The following is a 23062-nucleotide window of genomic DNA, read 5'->3' on the forward strand; positions in this document are numbered from 1 at the left end:
GGAGTCATGTTGAAATTCTCCAATGCCCCGTTTGGTAGGGATTTTTTGATAAAAAAAATTGATTTTTTGATCATTATTTTACTATTTAAGCCGTAATTTTTGATTTCTTCTCTTACATATGGACCTCACTTTTCTTTTTAATAGTCAAAAAATTAATTCTCAAAATCTCTATCAAACGGCCCTAAATTACCCACAGGGTCATGATATTCGCCGCCATATCCTCTCATCTTCGGCACCATTCTGTGGGTAACAAAAATTTCCAAAAATTTCCGTGACCATTGCCACGTTTCATTGATCTAAAACTCAAATTTACAATACTACCCTCTCTCACTTTTTGGTGTGTGTATATATATATATATATATATGTACACCGCACGAAGTGTCATCTTCTCGTCGCTTCACACTCTTCATCAAAACCATTAATTCCGAATCACAGTAATAAAAGTTTATTATACTCTTAAAAAATGTCTACCGCAACTTTAAGTGCAGCTGATACGGAGAAGATTTCCAAGCTTCAATCTGCTGTTTCCGGTCTCAATCAAATCAGGTTTTCTATTTTTTTAATTTGATGAATTTTGTTTGTTTATTTTATTGTAGATCTGGTTTAGACGATTTGTTTGGTTGAAGTTTTTTGTTTTGTTTTTCAGTGAAAATGAAAAGACTGGATTCCTCAACCTCGTTACTCGCTATCTCAGGTACAGCAGAAATCAATTGGACATCTATGGTTAGCGGTTATGGATTTATAATGTAATTGTTGAGGATTAGAGGATGAGCTTTGCATATTGTGAGTATTGTATGGATATGATCAAAGTGTTGAATTATTACTCAATATATTTTTTTTTAGTTTTTTGTTTTGTTTTTCAGTGAAAATGAAAAGACTGGATTCCTCAACCTCGTTACTCGCTATCTCAGGTACAGCAGAAATCAATTGGACATCTATGGTTAGCGGTTATGGATTTATAATGTAATTGTTGAGGATTAGAGGATGAGCTTTGCATATTGTGAGTATTGTATGGATATGATCAAAGTGTTGAATTATTACTCAATATATTTTTTTTTAAATGCTGGAAATTGATGTAACCGGACTGCCCATCAAAAATCTGGTGTTACTATTCCTGAATTTTGGATACTTCACGTATTTAATAGGTTTACCATTGTCGTTCATTTTTCTTATCTGATCTGTTGAAGTTTGATTGTGATAAGTTTTTTCTGTTCCTTTTTCGGAAAATCAAAGTGGTGAAGCTCAACATGTTGAATGGAGTAAGATCCAGACGCCAACTGATGAGGTGGTCGTACCCTATGATACCTTAACACCTGTATCTGAAGGTGATCTTCATATGTTAGTCATGCTTATCTGCCTTCCATTTTGAAGTTATATTATATATATTTTTTTTTCAATTTAGAGATATTTGATTTGAAGGCTGGTGAATAAAATTAACTATTTGGGGTTAATGCAGATCCTGCAGAGACTAAAAAACTGTTAGACAAACTTGTGGTGTTAAAGCTTAATGGAGGCTTGGGGACAACAATGGGATGCACTGGTCCAAAGTATGGATTATACTGGTTTTTATATATTTAAAATTATCTTCCATACTTTTTCATTAGGGAGATGCATAAGAAATGCATGGTATGGTTTTCAATTTTCTGTAGACAAATTTGATTAACTCTGTGTTATCTGTTAAAAGATCTGTGTGTTTTCCATGTGTTCTCCTTCAATTTTGCAAGATAAAACTAGTGGTGGTGGTATGAGAAAATATAAATAAAAGTTTTTCTCTCTTGTTTCTTTGTGTTTTCTACCTCTGGCTGAATATGCTAACTTTATGCAAAGTTGAGGAAACTTATTGCTAGTTGGACAGGCTACCTTTTCTTTCTTTATGCACCATTTTTTATCCTCACAAAACTGCATCTAACGAGTCATGCTGAGAGAGATATTTTACCTTTATGTTTGTGATACATTATGTTTTTCTACTGTTGTTATATTCATCTTCACTCTTGTATAGGTAAAATTCATATTTCAATGATGTAGGTCTGTCATTGAAGTTCGTGATGGTTTGACATTTCTGGACTTAATTGTGATCCAAATTGAGGTAATACGTGCGTAGAAGATATTCTTCTGATTGCTTTTGTTTCATTGTTGCCTGCAACTAATAATTCTAGTTGTCTGTAGACTCTCAACAAGAAGTATGGATGCAGCGTTCCCCTGCTTTTAATGAACTCTTTCAATACTCATGATGATACATTGAAGGTGAAATATATCTGCATAGCTATATCCTATAGAAAATGACTTTCCACGTTTAATTTAAGTCAAATGCTGACGTGTTGCTTTTTTATACTGTAGATCGTAGAAAAATATGCCAAATCAAACATTGAGATCCATACGTTTAACCAGGTTTGTTTATCTTACACTAGAAAGTCTTTACTTTTCTTTGCATTGAAATTATTTCATATGTTGTTGATGTTTATATTCTACTTTTTTCAGAGTCAGTATCCTCGTTTAGCTGTTGACAATTTCGCGCCACTTCCATGCATAAAAGATGCTGGCAAGGATGGATGGTATTTTACACGATTCAACTCTTTGCTCTTCTGATTTTTAATTGTTGGACTTGGTCAAGCAGTTAAACATCTACATTTACAAGTACTTGTGAAAATTTTCTTTTGAAGATGGAAAATTTCGGGTCCCCTTTTGCGATTCAGACGTCAGTGTTTACATATATGTCATATAAGGATTTGCACACATTGTCCTAGCTGCTTATTTCAGGATCATATTAGTTAGTTAAGTAATCAAATGTGGCAAATATTTTATGTAAACTGTTCAAAGTCATGAATGTGGTTTGCTTGTTTAGGTTTCCCCCTGGTCACGGCGATGTGTTCCCATCTTTGGTGAATAGTGGGAAGCTTGAAGCATTACTATCGCAGGTTGTGCCCTTAAGATGCAGTTTTCTTTGATTTGACATTCATGAATAATACTATGTTTCACTAATACAATACCTAATCCTTTTTTCCACTCACAGGGCAAAGAATATGTCTTTATTGCGAATGCCGATAACTTGGGTGCTGTTGTTGATTTGAGTATCCATACTTGTTGACTTGAATTAAGTTTTAACCCCTTAGATCTTTTATATGCTAACAGTGGGCACGTGAATATGCGTGCGTTCGGGTGTGTTTGTTTTATTTTTTAAGTCTTTATGGAAGCACTAACTATTTATCTACAAAAAGACTACTAACAATGGCGACAAGTGCTGATTTTTCAAGTGTTTGTTCAATTATTTTCCTTAATTCGTTGCTTCAGAAATTTTAAATCATTTGATCAACAACAAGAATGAATACTGCATGGAGGTACTGCTAAGAGGCTGTTGTATGCTTTGGATCAATTTGCTATAATAACCTGGCACTTTATATATGACTCTAAACTGAAATTGGAATATGTAATAATTAAATTATTAAAGATGACTTTACAAAAGTAAAATATAAATTAATACATTGGAGTTTGGAAAAATGTGTCCGTTACTTATATTTTGTTAATCTCAAAAATATTTCCTCATCTAATTTTTTTAAAGAATTATTGTTATTTTTTTGTTTGGGTAATTTCCAAAGGCTTGATTTGTCAATACGTATGTCCCAAAATGGTGATGAATTTATTAATAAATTTGGTTCGTTTGAGCGTGCCCGGTGGCTTTTTTAGTAGAAATGGTTCACTATTAGTGTATTATGTATCTTACCGAAATCTTGTCTTACACAACATATGGTTAAGCCTTTTGAACCCTTAAAGACCATCTGATCTCAATGCTTGCTGTAAAAAACTGTCATTGTATAGTTGGCATTTTAATTACAATTCAGAAATACGGTGGAGTATGAAGGGCATTCAAGCTGGTGAGCAGAACGTTCTGTAGCTAACCTTAAAACACCATAGTAGGTTTTTGATGTACTATTCCCTTCAATATCTTATATTTAATTCTTTCAGAGGTCTGTGTATTGGTATATCTTCCTATATAGCAGTTGTACTTGTATGTCCAGCACATTGCAGTGGTAAGAGTGTTTAAGTGACCACAAGACACCTTGCTACCGTGTTCAAGAAGTTAGAAGCCTGTTCATCAGTTTTATGTATGACATTACAGATTATTGACATACTTTGAAGATACTTAATATTTTAGTCACTAACAGATTTTCTTAGATTAATGACTACTTTTATAGAGAACAGGTACTCACAAAACCCTTTTTTTGTATTAGATTTGGTGATTTTGGTTGATAGTATCTTTTTCTTTTTTTTCTGCGACTGATGTTAGCTAGAGACCCCTTGTAAATATAGCTCAATGTGTTATATTTTTCCTGTCCAATTTGTAGCTTGTCATATATGAAATTAGGAAACCAGGTGTATTTGTTTTGCACCTTTTGAAACTATATATATTCATGTTCAAATTCACTTGCAGTAACTGTTTTCTTATTTGTATGCAGCTGCTCGAAATAGCACAAGTTCCTGATGAACATGTGAGTCCCCCCCGCCTTGTTTTTATGTTACCCTGACATCTATATATGGCTATTACTTTCCTACTCCAAATGGTGTTTTTATCAATAGAAAGTATAAAGTCATTGCGCATGCAAGTTCAATATCCTCCAAACTAGGCACAAGAGACTGATAAATTGTGGAAATAATATATTTTTATAACGGGACATGTTATTCAGTTTCATTTTCTTATATCACCAGCTTTAATTGAAACCAAAGAAGAAAAAAACAATACTAGTACGAGGAAAAGGTTGGAATGAATTTGGCTTCACTTTCTAAGAGTTATTGGTATTTTCAAGGGGCATGTCACATATTTTAAGCATAAAACTTGGAACTTTTGATTCACAAGGAAAGAATCGGTTGGATCAGTTAGGAATTACAACCAATACATTGGATTATGTAGAGCTGCATGAAGTGCTATGTTGAACCAGTAGACTTCTTCTCAATTTTGACCTTTTAAGAAGGTTGAAGAAGTGAAGTGAGTTGGGGAAAATATGTTACGAGAATTACCAAAATGAAGTGGCTTAATGTACGTATGCAAACTTGAATTTTGCTATTTGTATACTGATATTTGACACTTGCATTGTTGTCAAGTGTCAATTGAATGAAAAAACTGTTTAAAATTTAAAATGTCCAATAGGATAATGTCACGTGATAAAGTGTAAATTAAAGTGCACATCATAGTTTACATGTAGCAAGATTCATGCAAACCTATTGCCCGACTTTTCAAATTTTTTTTTGATATGAAAGCATGTCTCTGGTGGTGGTTATTTAATACCCAGGTTATAGTTATCTATCTAATGCTTGCTTGGGATGTTTGTGGTTGATGTAGATATTTCCTTTTGCATGCAGATTAATGAATTTAAGTGTATAGAGAAGTTCAAAATTTTCAACACAAACAACTTGTAAGCCATGACAGCACCTCACTCAAATTAGTTACTTGTTGGATAATCTTGAATACTTTTCGTAGGGAAATTGTAATAATACACATGGACCACAAATCATGCAGGTGGGTGAACCTGAATGCAATCAAAAGACTTGTGCAAGCAGATGCGTTGAAGATGGAGATTATTCCCAACCCAAAGGTTTCATTTTATTTCAAGCAGTCACCTGAACATGGCCATTTTTCTAGGTTGCAGTCTGTCTAAAGATATTTTCATTTTCCAGGAAGTGGATGGAATCAAAGTTCTTCAACTCGAAACCGCTGCTGGGGCAGCAATAAAGGTACACAATCGTGTCATTTTTCAACATTACTATCTTATAATTTTGTCCGACTGTCCCTTCTCAAAAGTTGTACTAATCTTTTTGTTTCCCACATATGTTGTCAATCAGTTCTTTGACCGTGCTATTGGCATCAATGTTCCCCGTTCTCGATTCCTTCCGGTGAAAGCAACTTCAGATCTGCTTCTAGTTCAAGTAAATTTGTATCTGACTTCAAATGTACATGCAGACACAGTTCTAAATATTTAAATCCCTGATTCCCAACTCATTTGGTTGATTTTTCAGTCGGATCTTTACACCTTATCTGAAGGCTTTGTGACCCGGAACCCAGCAAGGATCAATCCAGCCAATCCTTCAATTGAATTGGGTCCTGAATTTAAGAAGGTTAAAACCTATTTCTTCTATTATTTGCATTAGCTTGGTGCAATTCTCTGTTTATGCTTGACACTGATTGCTCATTTTTAGGTTGCCAACTTTTTAAGTAGGTTCAAGTCCATCCCTAGTATCGTTGAGCTGGATAGCTTGAAAGTGACTGGTGATGTATGGTTTGGATCTGGCATTACTTTGAAGGTACTGTGACATTATTTCCTGCATTTCTATTTATCTGCTCTAGCATTGTTGATATGTGGAGTTCATAATCTTTTGAGGGTTAAAAACAGTGGTGTCACTGAACTTACTGGAAAATTTTATGTTTGTCACCAAATTGTCACCAAATTTGAATATTTGTTACACTTTGGTCAATCTGTCATAAGTTTATCTAGCTCAAAAACTTGCATGGTCACGACACCTTTTTTGTTAGTCAAACTAACAGATACTAATGGTATGAAAAGTTAATCAACTATAAAAAAAAATGAAATGAATTTTTTGGTAAAAATTCAATGACTTCTGTGTATATATCCCGTCCTCTGATCTTAAGCTTATCCTCTTGTGATTTTCCTTTTTGTATTTAAATTCATTTTGTTAGGGTAAAGTGACCATTGTTGTGAAAACTGGTGTGAAGTTAGAAATTCCTGATGGAGCTGTAATTGCTAACAAGGTAATATACTTGAGCAGTCTGTTTCAGAATTTAGCTTATAATTAAACAAGTAATTAATCATCGGTTAATTTTCTTTTGCTGTCCAGGAGATCAATGGCCCAGAGGACATATAAAATAATCGTAGTCACAGGCAGAATATACCAAAATTACAAAAATCTCAAACCTTTTCACCGTCGTGTTCTTGATGAACAAAGCTGTTGTGAACATGTTATAGTGTAGAAATTGTTCAGTGTGTTGTCAGAGTCGTCAGATGTTTCAGAAACGTTTCGTTTGCAACATGAATATTACTGAGTTTTTGTTTGCCTACACCAGCTGTTTAATTGTTAGAGATAAGCCTGAAACATTATGTGAAGCAATAATCTTTCAAGAGATTGGATGATGCAACATAATGGTATATATTTGTTAGAATTTTAGATTCAAAATTCTCGTTTTGATGTGTACATGGTAAAATGTGATTTAGGTTTGCGTGGATATGTCCAAGAAAGGATGTTCTACTCATGATATTGGGGTAGACAAGACGATACATGGGATTATCAAAATGGATTGTGATAGTAACTTTGTACGAATATTCTCGGACAACAGTTTCAGTGACCTCATTAGATACTTGGGTACATGATTGATTAGTAGAAGAGGTATTTAGCACAAAATGTCATTATTTTTTAATATTATTATGCATAACGTTATTATTTTTCATTTTATGACTTTTTACCGCTATTTTCATCTTTCATTGTGGAAAATGTTCCTTTTATTCAATTTTTCAATTAAAAAAAATATAAAATGACAAATGCTCTTCTATTTAAATAAAACAAAAAAAAAAGAAAAAGAAAAATTAAAGAATAGGTAGCAATTATACTTCAAATCTTTTTAAAAAATTGTAAATTAGTTCAAATAAATTATTAAATAGGTAATTAGCACAAAACATTTATATCTTTCAATATTATTGTGCGAAATGTTCTTATCGTTCAATTTTTTTTTTCCCTTTATTTTCATGTTTCATTGTGGAAATCATTATTTTCATATTTTTTCAATTAAAAGTCATAAAATAATGAATATATCCTCCTATTTAAATAAAACAAAGTAAAGAACAAATTGCATCTATACTCCCAAATTTTTAGAAAAAGTAAAAATAAATTTCAAGTAAATAATAAAAACACAAAATAAAAAAAATCACTTTCTTTTATTAATTATTTATTCGAAATTTATTTGTATTTTTAAAAAAAATTTGAGAGTATATTTGCAATTTGATCTTTATTTTTGTTTTATTTAAATAAAATAGTATAATTGTCATTTTATAGTTTTTTGTTGAGAAATTGATGAAAATAATGATTTCCGCAATGAAATGTGAAAATGAATGTGAGGATGTCAAAATGAAAGATGTGGACATTTTACACAATAATATTAAAAGATGTGGATGTAACTTGTGCTAATTACTTTTTTAATAATTTATTTGGATTTATGTACAGTTTTTTTAAAAGTTTGACAACATAATTACAATTTTTTTTTGTTTTATTTAAATAAGATGGCATATTTTTTCATTTTTCATTTTTCTAATTGAGAAATTGGATGAAAAAACATATTTCTGCAATGAAATGTCAAAATAGGGGCAGAAATGTCAAAAAATCAAAGATAAATACATTTTGTACAATAATAAATAAAGATAAGAACATTTTTTTTGTTTCATTAACTAAATACATAAAAAAAAAACTAAAATCAAAAAATAAATGTATAAAACAATAAATAAATGACGTGATAAACAGGACAAGGAACCAATCCTGCATCCCTCCCTGCCCGAGCCCATTTTAATTTGGTATCAAGGCAAGATAAGGTGACAAAATTACTCCACGAGGTGAGGTAGGATGGGCCCACCCACCTTATACCCATTTCGTTGCCATTCCTAAAAAATCTATTTTGAAAATTAATTTTCAAACAAAATTCATGGTAATTTTTTCTTAAAAGTTCTTTTAGAAAAATAAAAGCTAAAGCAAAGATTATATCAGATGGATCCTTAATCATCTTGACTGGACGTGAGAGCAACGATAAACAGGACAAGGAACCAATCCTGCATCCCTCCCTGCCCGAGCCCATTTTAATTTGGTATCAAGGCAAGATAAGGTGACAAAATTACTCGACGAGGTGAGGTAGGATGGGCCCACCCACCTTATACCCATTTCGTTGCCATTCCTAAAAAATCTATTTTGAAAATTAATTTTCAAACAAAATTTATGGTATTTTTTTCCTAAAAGTTCTTTTAGAAAAATAAAAGCTAAAGCAAAGATTATATCAGATGGATCCTTAATCATCTTGACTGGACGTGAGAGCAATATTAACGTTTGCATAAAGTTCAAATAGTGTGGTCCTTAAAGCCATCATCTAAATTAAAGATATTCCCACTTTGTCTATATTTGCACCCTATTTATAGTAATAAATTAGCAACGCTCAAAACAAAACTTAAACCCTGACTATGGCTTCTCTATTCACACCAATTCTTCCATCACTCTTACTAACCCTCACACTCCTTCAACAACACCCAGTTCACTCCCACTACCACTCATCAACGCCGTTCCCTTATTCATCTGCCATCACCGCGCAATCTGATTGGAAGCCCGCCAGGGCCACCTACTACGCGGCTGCGGATCCCCGGGATGCGGTCGGTGGGGCTTGTGGGTATGGTGACCTGGAAAAGAGCGGTTATGGGAAGGCCACTGCTGGGTTGAGTACAGTTCTGTTTGAAAAAGGTCAGATCTGCGGCGCGTGTTACGAGGTAAGGTGCGTGGAAGATCTACGGTGGTGTATTCCGGGTACCTCTATTATTGTCACGGCGACAAATTTTTGTGCTCCGAATTATGGGTTTGAGCCTGATGGTGGCGGCAAGTGTAATCCGCCAAATGCCCATTTTGTTTTGCCCATTGAGGCTTTTGAGAAGATTGCTATTTGGAAGGCTTCCAATATGCCAATTCAGTACCGAAGGTATTGAAAGACATTAATTTCATCTTTTTTATATTTTGATTTCTGGACGAAATTATCGTTTTGGGTTTGGTACAACAGTGAATTGCATGGTAGATATTAGTGGCTGTCACTTCAATTGCTGTTATTTTTACATTATGGATTTGCCTTATCTTTCTTGCTCTAGTACTTTTACTTACTGGAGATCTACTTGAAATGTGTGGGATCTGGAAAAATATTATTCTTAAGAAGCACTTAGATGTTGGTTGTTATCCCAACCTTTGGACCGATTACAGTGTAAAACTATTACTAGTCTCCAAGGTTTAGGAATAAATTGATCTCAGTTAGCGATGCAGATCAATCCAGACCTTATTTAATTTGTTAAATGGTCGGGCAAAAGAACTGCTATTTTGCTTGGTTCGTTGAGTATATGAACTTGTTTTGGGAGTTTTCTCATTTTGCATTCAGTTAGTGAGAGATATGATCTATAAATTGTGGTATTATGCTTGAGAAACTGTTGACAACGAACTTTTGATGGAGATTTATTTTGAGTCAAGAATCTGATCTTAACAGCAGTTCTTGAACCTTTTGCCTGGTGCTGAGAAGGAGCACAGGCTTGGAAATGCAAGAATAGTTTGTTTGAAGGTGTGAAGAGAAGTCTTCTACGAACAGTAATGATTTTAATAATCGGAAATATAGTGAAACTGTGTGTTTATCTTCAGAAGGTTGGACTGGAAAGTTGCCTTGTTATATCGTATGGGATTTTTTGGGTGTCTGTGTTAGGAAATTCTATCTGATTTAGCCATTTCTTTTCTTGTCAGCAAATTATCTTTTAACACCAAGCTGTATGATAGGCTATTTTTAGCATTCTTTTTGTTTTGAATGACCCTCATACACTGTACAGGTAACTTAGATTGGACAGCTGAGGAATTCTCTCATTGACCAATCCCTTTAGCATATTTAGCTTGCGTTTGTAATCAGTGTACTCGGATTCTAGGATTTGTTGAATTAGTTAAGAAAGTACTGGATTTTAGATGACTCCAAATTAAAGATGAATTCTAGTCAATCATGAAAAGTTATAAAATGGTTGATCGAGTTGGCTCAGGATAAAAATACTTAATAACTCAAAATAATCCAAATATATGGAATTTTATTGTGGATTTTACATCTATTGGTTCACATCATTCAGTTGAAACCAATCCATAAGAATATGCAAATATAGGCCTCCCATTTATCTACCTCATTCAGGGATTCCAAAGAAGTTTAAGAGGGCACTGCAATGAAAATCAATTCGAGAAATTTTAGTTCAAAAAATAGATTGGGTCTGGCTAAAATTTGAAAAGCTCTTGGTAATTTTGGTAAAGGGAAAGCAAAGTCAAGCAAAGATGAAACCCAGATGTAATTGAGGGCAAAACTATTGTGGTTTGAAAATTGATTTGACAATGGATCACACCATTAGGAATTGCTGAATACTCGAACAAAGTGAGGCAATAGCTGATAATTCAAGTCTTTAGATGTTTCCCAAACTGCGAAGTTTAGCAATGAGATCCCAGCAAATCATTTACACAAGTGTAGGGATGATGACTTGTTGGTAACTAGTCACACTATCAACTGCTTTATAATCAAATTTAATGAAACTTATTAGTAAGAGGGTTATCCTGAAACACAGGAACGTAAAAGTAAAATCTTGTTTTTAGTTGTACGGCAGTTTCTTGTGGTTTTCCAGATATTAATCTAACTAATTCTTTAGAAGCATTCGGATCTCTTTATTCTAGAATCCCACCTCACACTACACTATCTCCCAGTTATCATTCCATAATTTCATATGAACTCAATTTCCTTAATTTCACAAGGTAATATTATAACTTTGTCTCCCATATTGCTCCATTAATTATTTTTGGAAAAAAGGCAACAAAAAGGATAATACGTTATCAGTAGACCCAGTGCTAGTTAGAAATTTGAGCATCATCATAATCCACCCCTTGAGTCCGCACAGATCCCTATTTTCCATAATATCAATTAAATGATTTTCAAGATTGTCTTTAAGAGCGTTCCTCTTCTTTTTTTCTTTTGGTAATATCTTTCAAAAAGTGGATGTGGCAATGATTGAGTATATATATTAAGGGAAGGACGAATTAGGTGATTGGTGCATGTATTGCATAGAATTGCATCTTCCTGATTTGAAGATAGAATTAATCTCTATAGAGCAGGTTAGAAGAAGAAGGTTAAGCCAAACTAGTATTCATTTAACCAACTCCATGTTTATTGAGAGAACAGGACTTAGTTTTATGTTGTTTATCTTGCAAATTAATTGCTTATTTAGCCAAACCTTTATGATAGTTTGCTATATGGTTTGACTACTCAAAAATCTTTCTAGTTTCATCTAGAAATTCTGATGCAACATCATGGTTTTGAAGATGGGAACAATACTTCCTTCTTGCGGTTGATGTCCTAAACTGTGACTTGAAAATTGTTCTAGTTATGTTCACAATTTCATTTTAGCCTTTGTCAATCATTGTTGTAATATCACGGTAATGAATGTTCAAGGAGTGATCATTGCCCAAAAATCTTCTAGCTTGATATTATTCTGCTGCAATGCCAAGCCTTTTTCTTTACCATAAGTACAATGAATCTTCACTTATTCAAGTTTTCAATATATCTCATTTCCATCTCAGTAAACCTTTCTTAATGTTCTTATTCTTGTGTTGATTCTCAAACAGAATCAAGTGCAGAAAGGAAGGAGGCGTCCGGTTCACGGTCGGTGGTGCCGGGATATTCTTATCAGTCCTAATAAGGAACGTTGCAGGTGCTGGAGACGTAACGGCTGTGAAAATCAAGGGTTCAAGAACAGGATGGCTTCCAATGGGCAGAAACTGGGGCCAAAACTGGCATATAAATGCTGATATGAAGAATCAGCCCCTTTCATTTGAGGTCACCAGTAGTGATGGATTGACTATTACATCTTACAATGTTGCTCCAAAGAGTTGGAGTTTTGGACAGACTTTTGAAGGCAAGCAATTTGAATCTTAAAACTTACCCAGAATCAGAGAATTTGTCTGTATTATCGAGCTGGTTGGAGATAGGGGTTTTATGGGTGGGGGGTGGGAACTACAATTTTTTTCCTCTCTGTCTCTTAGATGGGAGGCTATAGATCTCCCATTAGACCTGGCAACAAATGGAATGGAACGGAAAAAAGGGATTTGTGTAGCTTACCCAAATTTATTGGGTACAAGGCTTAATATGTTGTTGTTGTAGTCGCGTCTTTGACGGGGATTTAAGAACCTTGAAACACCAGAGGTGGTCTCCAGTTGTGGTACTTTGTATTTTATATTGAAATGTAGATTATGTAATGGTAGTAATCACATTTTTAACATTTTCTTTAGGCTTGAATTTGTTAATGCTGAGTCCTGCATCAGAAAATATCTGTTGGTTTTTCTCGGCGTAACTTCTTTACTTGTTTTTAGGCAAGTATAATTTAGTTTGAAGGATGTTTTGATTTTGATGAAATGTTTAGTAGGACGGAGTAGACATGCAGAAATTTATCCAATTCAACACTTGACATCGAACTGTGATTTTTGTTTCCAAAGACATTGCGAGTATAGGAGTAAATAATACGTGATTGTTCATCACTTGGGCCAAAATTTGACATCTAAACACATATGGATCTTGGACTGAAGTGAAAACTTTTAAGATTTTATTTATTTATTTATTTTTATTTTTTTCCTTGGTTGGCAGTTTGCTAGAATTCTTAAAAAAACAAGATTGCTAACTACCGCCGACAACAAAAGTCTACTGAAGTCTACACAAAACATGTATCGACAACAATTGGTGTCACCATCACTTGTTAGCATATAGATCAATCAATGAACGAAATTGTTAACGGCAGTAACACAGATATTGAAGGTAAAGGGTAGCTCTAGCTAGGCTCGACAGTGGCATATAGAACTGAGGTTCCAAGTTTGACAAACTACTCTATTCTATCGATAGAGTTTAGAATTCAAATAACCCTCGAATGGTCTTAGCATAAATGGATGACAAAAATATCTGCCGCGAGAAAGATTACCAAAGGATAAGCTGGAGTTGATATGCAAAAAAATAATCACATGGAATACTTTTACATTACCAATGTGCAGGAATAGATTAACTTCAAAGATCGATAATAAATATATTAAGGGACTGTATCGAAAACCCCATTCAAGAGAATACCTGAATTGAACGAACTCTGGTGTCAAGCATGGGTTACATGGAAAATCATGCACAAGGAATTATGTACTTTCTAGATAATTTTGATAAGCTGAAGGAAGAAAAGCAGAACCACAGATGCTTTCATGAGTCGATAAACTTATTCCCTTAATAAATCAAACCAAAGAAAGTATCTAAATCTCTCTTGTTTCCTCATTTTGCCTTTTTTCATTAAGATAGATAACACAAGCAGTTAACTTTCCCATTTCTAGTAGGACAACAATTAGAAAGCTAGTAAATTCTAAAAAAAAATTTGGCGTAAAATATCTAGATATGGCCTGGAATGCTCAAAAAATATGAAAGTAACACTAAGAATCATCTTCAAAATCGAATTCAAGTCAGAATATTACCAAAAATGCAACCTACAACCAGAATACAAAGAAGAATCAAATAATATAATGCTAACAGCTGATTAAACTAAGTAAATTGATGTTGTAAACCGAAATTAAGCCTTATCCTGAAATATCCAGATTTACCTCATTAGTGCACCTTCCAGGTACAAATGTAGATATGCAGCCAAATTCAAATACACTGTATTAAATCTACTTCTCTCATAGAGCAAGGTTCGCGAGGCTTGAAATCAGAAAGGGAAAAGGTCAGTAGATGGAGTCAAATTCACTGTATTAACCCTTCAACAATGATATTGGGGAGCATAGAAGTCATAATGCCTTATGGGCATGTGAAGTATACTCTCCTAAAGTCGATTCTAGTTGAGTTTATGATCAGCAACTATGACAATGTTTAGTAATATGATAGACCAATGTGTTATACAGGACAAATCAGCCACTTTGCAAAACAGTGCAAACTCACTAAGTTATAGCATCAGCTTTATGCGAAATACATAAGCAAGAAAAAGGGAAATCTTGAACTTCGCATGAAAAATCTGCATTAATGTTTCAAGAATTAAAATTAGTTTGGTAATTAATATATAGTGTAAGCTGTTACTACCTCTATTTTAATGTTATTTGAATTATTATTATTATTATTATTATTATTATTTATTATTTTTATTTTTTTAATGACTTTGGTGCCCGAGTTTCGCCCGACTAATTCAGAGAAGTAACGACCTCTAGAAGGGTGACAAAACATACCATGACTTTGCCTCCACAGGACATCTATTTTCCAACATAAATGTTGCCTTTCAGCTGCCGTATGGATTCAAACCTCTAATACTCCGTAGAGAACCCATCTGCTTTAATAGGACATGCAGTTGTTCTAGAGTTGTTAGAGTGTGAGTTCCCAAATTGTTCCCTAGTTTTCTTAATCAAATTGTTCATTAGTTTCCTAAATTTATGACATGACTCATGTCCATCTAGGACCATAGGCCACCAAGCATCTTTATTTTTCTTATAATTCTGAGAATTACCCTGGGATGAGCAGGTAACCGGTGAATGTTGTTTTGAAGGTTCAGTGCAACTTCACCTTGGAGCAAAATTGCTTGGAAACCTAGGTGGGAAAACCAGAATCTTCTCATTATTCTGAATCCTTCCCAATATTTAAAATCAACAAAAACATCCCAAAATTTGCCTAGACAACTGTTTAACGTCGTTTAAAACTGCCTATTTGTCTATTGCTGATCCACAATTCAAAGTTCAAACCCTTGGAATGCTCAAACTTCACAAATTGTTTCAGCCACAAAATTCATGAAAAACCAGCTCTGACTATTCACCATACAGCTGCTTATTGCAGAAGAATCTTTCCTTTGTTCCACATCATTAAAAGCACATGTACCAACATAAAATCCTAAAATTTGTCCACAATGGTTGAAATACATTGATCTTGCAGACTCTCATTTAGTTATTCCCATCCCCAAAATATGTCATTGAACTCATATAAAGAATATGAAATCCAGATACCAGGCACGGGGCACAATAGAACTACATCATACACAAGGTAGCTTCAATACATAAAGTACTAAAAGTTAGATTTGAGCTATTATTCATGTTTGACCAAGAAGATGTCATATGACGGGCAACTGGGTGACCTACAAGCGCTTATAACCTTCTTCCATGCTTGTAACCCCCATAATTTGAAAGCCTCAATTTGGCAAATTTATAAATGGTTTACAAATAGGAATAGTTAGAAGAACAGTAGTTGATCCCACAAAATGTGCGGAGAATAATTAGTAGATACGAATGTGTAATGGAAATTAATGTTTGACTTTGATAGAATTTATAAACCAATTTATAAATTGTATCCAAAAGGAATGTTAATTGATAGCATGAAACAAAGGGGAAATGACGTGAAGAAATATATTCACCAGAATATGTGTTCAATAATTTAATATCATTTGTTCTCTCCCACTGTGGATATAAATCAAGAAATGGTTCCTTTGCTGCTTCCCACTCTGTTCTTTTTTAGCAAACAATGCAACAGAGACTGTTTAATTGCAGTAATGGCATTACCGTGTAGTAATATTTGTCCACCGTCTAAAAGGGCCCAAGTTTAAACTGCATAAGATGAGATTATACCTTCTTCTTCTGACGTAAACAGATTCTATTGGTTTTAGTTTATTTGGCTGTTGCTAGAAGGTCAGTCTTTCTATAAAGTACACTAGAGTGTTGATATAAAAATAAATCGTAGTTAGCAATAGAAAGCACCACTGTTTTGAACATTCAATGCATAGAACTTCACAAGTTAAGATGTACATTCTTGGTTTCTTTTCCTAAATTGGTAAATACAATAGCTTTCTGGTAAAACAAGCACGTGCAAACAATTTACCTAGCAATTGCTTTTCATCTCTCAAGACAATATTACATGAAGTTCAAAGACATTCAAAGCACAGAATCAAGAAATTTTTAAGATAAGTGATCACTATTCACTATAATGTAAAACACAGAAATAAAGGTTGTCAAATAATTAAGTCAAAGCATTGGAAAAAGATATGCTTATTTTGTATCTGTTAACTATTCCTTGAAGATCTATATACATTTCATTGCAATTGGAGATCAAGGAAGTGGCTGTTAAAAAGTCAATGTAAAAGAACAGATATTATTACAAGACATACTGATAATCTCCCATCTTGCTTGCCCCCTATTTTACAACATCGCTAGAATCATTGTCAACAACCCCAAATTTTTAACTATATGTGGAAACTGTAAGTCCCCTACAATCTTTTGCTATCTCCCTATTTTAGAAGTCACCAAAATCACTAAATAATAGGAACATGGTCTGAACGGCCTTCTCCTAATTGATAGCAAATAAAGTTAGAAAAACAATTTGAGAAGCATTTTCATAAAAGAAAGCTCGTATACAAGAAATCAACAAACATTCTTGCATCTCTTTACATCAAAATTAGATGTGAGACACTTGTAATTTCTCTATCTATCACATACAATTTGTGCGAGTAGGATTTTCAAGCATATTGAAAAGTAAAGGGAAAAAATCAACCCCACATAACTACAATACCAAAATTCACTATTGGGTTAATGCTGACAAGGGAAGCACCTGGAAAGAATCCGAGAAATAAAATTAAAGAAACCTCAAGAGACGCTAGGAATTTTGGGCCCACAAGAAGGCCTTTTGTTATTCCACAGTTATCAATTCCTTAATGTGCAAACAAAATTTGCATCACCGTGCCTTCTGATTTGATTCAAGAAGCAACGCATTCAGCACGATTTGAACCGCAGCGTCATAAACGACCCCATCATAGTGCATCCCATCCATCGTACACCGAGGCCCACATAGGCCAGTCAGCCAACGAATATCCAATTTCAAAAGTGGTCCTCCAGATTGCCGCAAAATTTTAGTTCTAGAAACTTCATCATCATAAGCATTGCACATTACATCATTCATCTTCTCCCTTTTTTCCTCTGTGTTCAACATTGAGTTTATCAATACTGGCATCCCAAGCCAAAACAGATGAGGTGACCTAATCCACATCGACTCACTTGTCTCCCTATCAATGGAATCCACATTCCGGAAAACCGGCAAAAGCGACAAAACTGAATCCTTCAACGCCGACAACGATACACCATATTCTGATGCATTATTCACGTGCAACATATCCCATAACCCAGCTCCCATTAAAATGACATCTGGATAATCCTTATTTTCCTTAAATTCCATCATCAAGTTGGTCAAGTTTCTAACATACGGCGCCCACTTAAAATCCAACTTCATCCCAATTTCATCCACAGTTGTGGAATAATCGCTATGTCTCTTAAACAAATCCCCTCTGATTTTGTTCATCCCATCCGAACCCAACATCAACTCTAACAAAGAAACCACCATTAACCTCGCCTGAGAGTCCCCGGCAACAACTACCCAAGACCCATTTAACAACACCGACACATCTGGCTTCTTTAACTTTTGAAACCCACATTCAGCAACACTTTCCGATTGCTTCCATTTCCACGACATCTTCTTACAACTACTATCACTATTAGTATCAATAGCATCATCCATACATTCATTATAGTTACTTTTATACATAACAACACTATGTAGAGAAAAAATGCATGAATCCCGGATCACGGAAGAAGAAGTTGCTCCAGTCGGCGAAGATGAATCAGAAATCAATGAAGACTTGTACAGAAAATTAGAAATTGAAGGGAAAAACGGGGTTAAGTGCACACCGACAGCGAGTGTGATGAAAAGGGCACAGCTGAAGAAGAGCATCTTATTCCGGCTTAAATGCCATCCCGCCATACCCATCGGCACGAACAATACAATCCCGGCTGCCAATAATCCAAACTGGACAGCCCCAAACATTTCCAAAACTCTCTGATTTCAAATCACAAGTGCGTTGTTTTTCATCTGGAAAAGCCGAAACTGATTCTAGATTTCGGTGCGACAGAGTAAAGGTTGTTGGTGTGGGTAGGGAGGGGGATTATATGATGATAGCGATAGTTTAACAGGCAAATCGAGGCTGTGCTGCAATAGATTTTTTAGGAAATTAAGGAAATGGAAAGGGCGGAGGATAACGGTGGCTGATGACGGTTTTCGGAGAGGTCCGAAGGTTCTGCGGATGTGTTTTTCTTTTATATTTGGATCCGGATTTTCGATGGGTCGGATTATTATTTTGTCATTAACAATAATTTTTCTGTTATGCTAACTTTCATGTGCATTTGGATGCAAATGGATAAAATGTGCTCAAAACATCCAAAAAAAAAAAAAAAAAAAAAAAATTAAGAATGCTATGATCAGAAAATTTTTTGACAGAAAATCTTATGTATAACATATGACGCGAGATTATTGAAAGATGGAAAAAAAGGAAACAAAAAAATAATTCAATCATGTTTTGCCACATCATTGTTAGTACAAGTTCTATTAAAATTTTCTAGTACTCATGATTTTATTGAAAAAAATTTATGTTACGTGATGAAAATTGCAGAAAACGTGAGATTCCAAAGAGCTTATCTCAACATCGATAAATTCAACTAGACTTTGTTTGGTTCCAGTTTTTTAAAACTCATTTTCTCTCAAACTTAATTTCAATTTCAACTACAAGTTTTATGAGATTCACAGTTTTTTGTTTCAATTATACATTTCATCAACTTTTATTAAAGACAATTAAAACTCTAATTTTAATCCAAACCAAACAGGGAAAAATGATTACATGTTATTCGAATTTTCACCATTTATTTCTGAACTTTTATGAAAGAATGTTATGGATGGACGTGCTCTTATTTCAACTTTAATGTGCCTTCATTTGGTAGAGATTTTTTAATAATATATTTTGTGAAAATTATTTTTTTGGAAAATATGTGATTAAAAAGTAATAAAAATTATAGATCTACGAGCAACATTATTGTATTGAGTGAATATGTATTGAATATGAATTTGAGAAAAAATAAATTAAAAAAAAAAAAAAGTAATGGAGAATTGCTTGCTTTGTAGTAGTTATGGTGGTAACTTGCCTGGTTCATCTCTTTTGTAGTTACCTCGTGCAATAAGGTCTGAGTCATGAATAGTTTTGCTAAAAAGGGCAAAAATAGATTTACTGTGTTAGATTATACATTTATTTGGATATTATTGATGGTTTAGATTTGAGGTTCAAGTAGCAAATTCTCACTAGCTAAAAAATATCTTCTTGATCAATCTAGAAGATATTCAATAATTAAAAAAAAAAATTTGTATTTATCATTCTCAACATTTGAAAATTGTTACTAATCTACCTTTTAACCTTTTTTAGTAACAAATATCATCGGCATTTTGAAAATGTAGCAAAGTTTGTCATTTCATTCACTTGGCAGTTCAAATCATGTAAGATTATGAAATTGCCCGTTCTTTAAATAAACAAAAAAAAGAAATCAACCCAATACACTGTGTTCTATGTTCATTCATCCACTCCTTGCAATTGTTGGTCTTTGTCATGTTGCTCCTATAGCTATGTGTAGGAGACTCGGCTTGTATCCAAATTCTAGGATAGTCTCGGCTCGACTCAACCCCTTTGGCTTGTGGACTTATGAGCCAAGTTGAGCTTATTCGATTTTATTTTTTTTTGCTATTAAAATAATTATAAAGAAACATTTCAAAAATGGAGCGAAAAAATGAATCAATCCTCAAGCCCAAACCATTCGGCTCATGAGCAAAATATCAGTTCGACTCTATTCATGACTGATCTCAAAACAATCCCAAAATTGAATGAAACAAATTGGGAAACGATGAGCAAATCGACACGTTTGCCACTTATATTTATATCAGATATTGATTGTAATAAAAGACATATTGACTATAAAGACTTTTTTAAAATAACTTGGCTAATTAACGTTGAGAAATCTTAGTGATAGTGGATACTAGCTAAATGTTTGATTCACTATAGATAACTTTGACCGGTTTTGACTTTGGTAAATATCTTGTTCCTACCATCAAAACGAATCTGAAGCTGCCTAGAGAGTTGGCAGACGGGCTTAGGTGGACTTAGGCCTGGTATTATGCTTGTGGTAATTACACAAATCCATATTTTATAAATTCATATTTCCTAAATAAGAGTGGAAGTTTCACATTTCTGTAATCAGATTTTTTTTTTCATTTTCTAATTAATTTAAAATTATTTAATAGATATCTCTACCTAAAATCACGTGATTCAAAAATTTAGAAACTGTATTTTCTTTAAACACGTCTTTTCCATAAAATCGTCATTTCCATAACCACGTCCCTCACGTATCCCATTTCTCGATTAAACCGTGTTCATCCTAACCGTGTTCATCCAATCGGTCGTTCATCACTGTCGTTCTCCGGCGATTGCCCGATCAACTTCTTTCACAGTCGGTCACATAATTTTTACATTCCTTCCCAAAACTGTGTTCACAGTTTACCCGAAGTATTATAAAACTTCAACGATGACTCGTTCAAGCAGTGGGAAACGTGGGGAGAAAACTGGAATCCACGAGTCAGGAAGAAGAGTTAAAAGGAAGTTGGATGAAGTGCAGAAGGAATCATCCTCTAAAAGACAAAAATCCAGAAGTTCGGTTGGAAAACAGTCGTCGAAGAAGGTGATTTTTTGATATTTTTCAATTGTTCACTTATTTCGAGTATACCTATCTTCATTTTAATCGATGGGTAATGTGTATTGATGAAGTATTTTTGAATTTGAGATGTATGTTGTGTTGAATTTGTAATCGAAATGCCTGATTGTAGTAAGGGTTTTTAATGTTTTTTTCAAAAGTGGTTGTTCATTTGCGAATTACGGAACGCTATTGTGTCGTTCTGTATGGGTGTTGTTGATTTCTTTTTTGCTGAAGGGGATCTGTGACCTATATGTTGATGTTTGTGACTACCTGAATTTTCACCTGTGACCAAAATGAATCAGTTTTATTGTGATCGTTTTTGCAGGCCTGGAGATACATTATACTCGAGAAGAGTTGGTTTTCGGGTAAAATTACAATTACCACTGTCAAAGGTGTGGTGTCGAACTTCAAAAACAATCTCAATGAAGCCCAACGTCGAATCCTTCAGAATACGTGCTTCGCTCACTTCCTGCAATGCGAGGAAATTGTTATCCAATCGCAGCTCATACACTATTTTCTTCTGAGACAAGTGCAACAACCTAATGAGAGTGAGTTGTGGTTCAACATAGCTGGAAGATTCGTGCGGTTCTCAATTTCAGAATTTTGTTTGGTGACTGGTTTGAGATATGTCGACGATGATGAAACAAGTAGGATGGAGAAGACTCCATCACGATGGAGTACATGCTACATGACGATATAGGATCCATGCCAATGAAGTTTGATGCGGGGAGAGCTCGGTTGGATGTAGCTTCACTGTTGTTCAAATATCGTGAAATCGGGAAGACTAGAAAGCCGGTGCAGCCTACTGGTGGGGAAAGCATTGTTTTAGAGTGATAGTGCAATTTAGAAGTAACATGTTGAAATAGCAGGAAACATTGTCTCGTGTTTTGGAAATTCGTTTGTAATGACAACGCAGTTATTACTTTTGTCTGTTTATATCAAAAAGTTCATTAATGTTTTGGGACTTTACTACAAGTTTCACTATATATCATATTTTGCTATATTGACACCGTATCGAGGACAAAGTCTCAAAATTTAATAGTTTCCCGCAGTTATTCGGATTATCACATGTCACCAGTTTCTAGGATTATCTGCAGTTCCAAGGTCACTGGTTTGTGTAATTTGGTCACAGGTCAATTCCCATTGTCACAGGTCACTGCACCCTGGTCACAGGTTACAGTAAGTTTTTAGGATTATCACAGGTCACCAGTTTCTAGGATTATCTGCAGTTCCAAGGTCACTGGTTTGTGTAATTTGGTCACAGGTCATTTCCCATTGTCACAGGTCACAGTATATTGGTCACAGGTCACTGTATATTGGTCACAGGTTACCTGCAGTTTTTAGGATTATCACAGGTCACCAGTTTCTAGGATTATCTGCAGTTCCAAAGGTCACTGGTTTGTGTAATTTGGTCACAGGTCAATTCCCATTGTCACAGGTCACTGCACCCTGGTCACAGGTCACAGTATATTGGTCACAGGTCATGAAGAATTATTAAAAGTCAATCCAATCTGGTCACAGGTCATTGAAGATTTGTTACAGATCATTTCATACATTTGTCACAGCTGAACCACTTCCATTTTGCAGAGTCTTTGCAATATGTCACTGGTCATCTCTTGTTGGTCACAATAAATGGTCACAGATCTCTGCATATTGGTCACAGCT

The 23062-nt window shown here is 34.4% G+C and overlaps 3 protein-coding genes across 3 annotated transcripts; 2 read left to right on the top strand and 1 right to left on the bottom strand.

Moving 5' to 3' along the window:
• The first annotated feature begins 360 nt into the window (after positions 1-360).
• LOC111397979 (UTP--glucose-1-phosphate uridylyltransferase-like) lies at positions 361-7190 on the top strand. Its single transcript, XM_023024943.1, has 23 exons — positions 361-547; positions 648-695; positions 1235-1326; positions 1458-1548; positions 2027-2087; positions 2168-2245; positions 2339-2389; positions 2480-2553; positions 2844-2916; positions 3012-3069; positions 3290-3380; positions 3815-3886; positions 3962-4026; positions 4162-4232; positions 4342-4485; positions 5354-5406; positions 5511-5586; positions 5669-5725; positions 5834-5917; positions 6008-6106; positions 6188-6292; positions 6687-6758; positions 6845-7190. Exons 1-23 carry the CDS (start codon positions 465-467, stop codon positions 6869-6871), a joined length of 1725 nt encoding a protein of 574 aa, XP_022880711.1. The 5' UTR covers positions 361-464; the 3' UTR covers positions 6872-7190.
• Positions 7191-9176: 1986 nt separating this feature from the next.
• On the top strand, positions 9177-13135 carry LOC111397180 (expansin-A13). The gene is made up of 2 exons (XM_023023950.1): positions 9177-9725; positions 12422-13135. Exons 1-2 carry the CDS (start codon positions 9220-9222, stop codon positions 12729-12731), a joined length of 816 nt encoding a protein of 271 aa, XP_022879718.1. The 5' UTR covers positions 9177-9219; the 3' UTR covers positions 12732-13135.
• Positions 13136-17155: 4020 nt separating this feature from the next.
• Positions 17156-18910, bottom strand: LOC111397182. Its single transcript, XM_023023951.1, has one exon. The coding sequence runs from the start codon at positions 18654-18656 to the stop codon at positions 17514-17516; it is 1143 nt and encodes a 380-aa protein (XP_022879719.1). The 5' UTR covers positions 18657-18910; the 3' UTR covers positions 17156-17513.
• Positions 18911-23062: the final 4152 nt, after the last annotated feature.

Source organism: Olea europaea, chromosome 7, assembly GCF_002742605.1.
Source record: "Olea europaea var. sylvestris chromosome 7, O_europaea_v1, whole genome shotgun sequence".
NCBI lineage: Eukaryota > Viridiplantae > Streptophyta > Magnoliopsida > Lamiales > Oleaceae > Olea > Olea europaea.

What these genes read in the sequence shown, in the direction of transcription:
- LOC111397180 (XM_023023950.1), top strand. Translation starts at nt 9,220, where the DNA reads ATGGCTTCTCTATTCACACCAATTCTTCCATCACTCTTACTAACCCTC. An exon ending in ATGCCAATTCAGTACCGAAG is followed by an intron (nt 9,726 to 12,421) that starts GTATTGAAAGAC and finishes ATTCTCAAACAG; the next exon opens with AATCAAGTGCAGAAAGGAAG.
- LOC111397182 (XM_023023951.1), bottom strand. Translation starts at nt 18,656, where the DNA reads ATGTTTGGGGCTGTCCAGTTTGGATTATTGGCAGCCGGGATTGTATTG.
- LOC111397979 (XM_023024943.1), top strand. Translation starts at nt 465, where the DNA reads ATGTCTACCGCAACTTTAAGTGCAGCTGATACGGAGAAGATTTCCAAG. An exon ending in CTCATGATGATACATTGAAG is followed by an intron (nt 2,246 to 2,338) that starts GTGAAATATATC and finishes TTTATACTGTAG; the next exon opens with ATCGTAGAAAAATATGCCAA. An exon ending in ATGTCCAGCACATTGCAGTG is followed by an intron (nt 4,027 to 4,161) that starts GTAAGAGTGTTT and finishes AGTCACTAACAG; the next exon opens with ATTTTCTTAGATTAATGACT.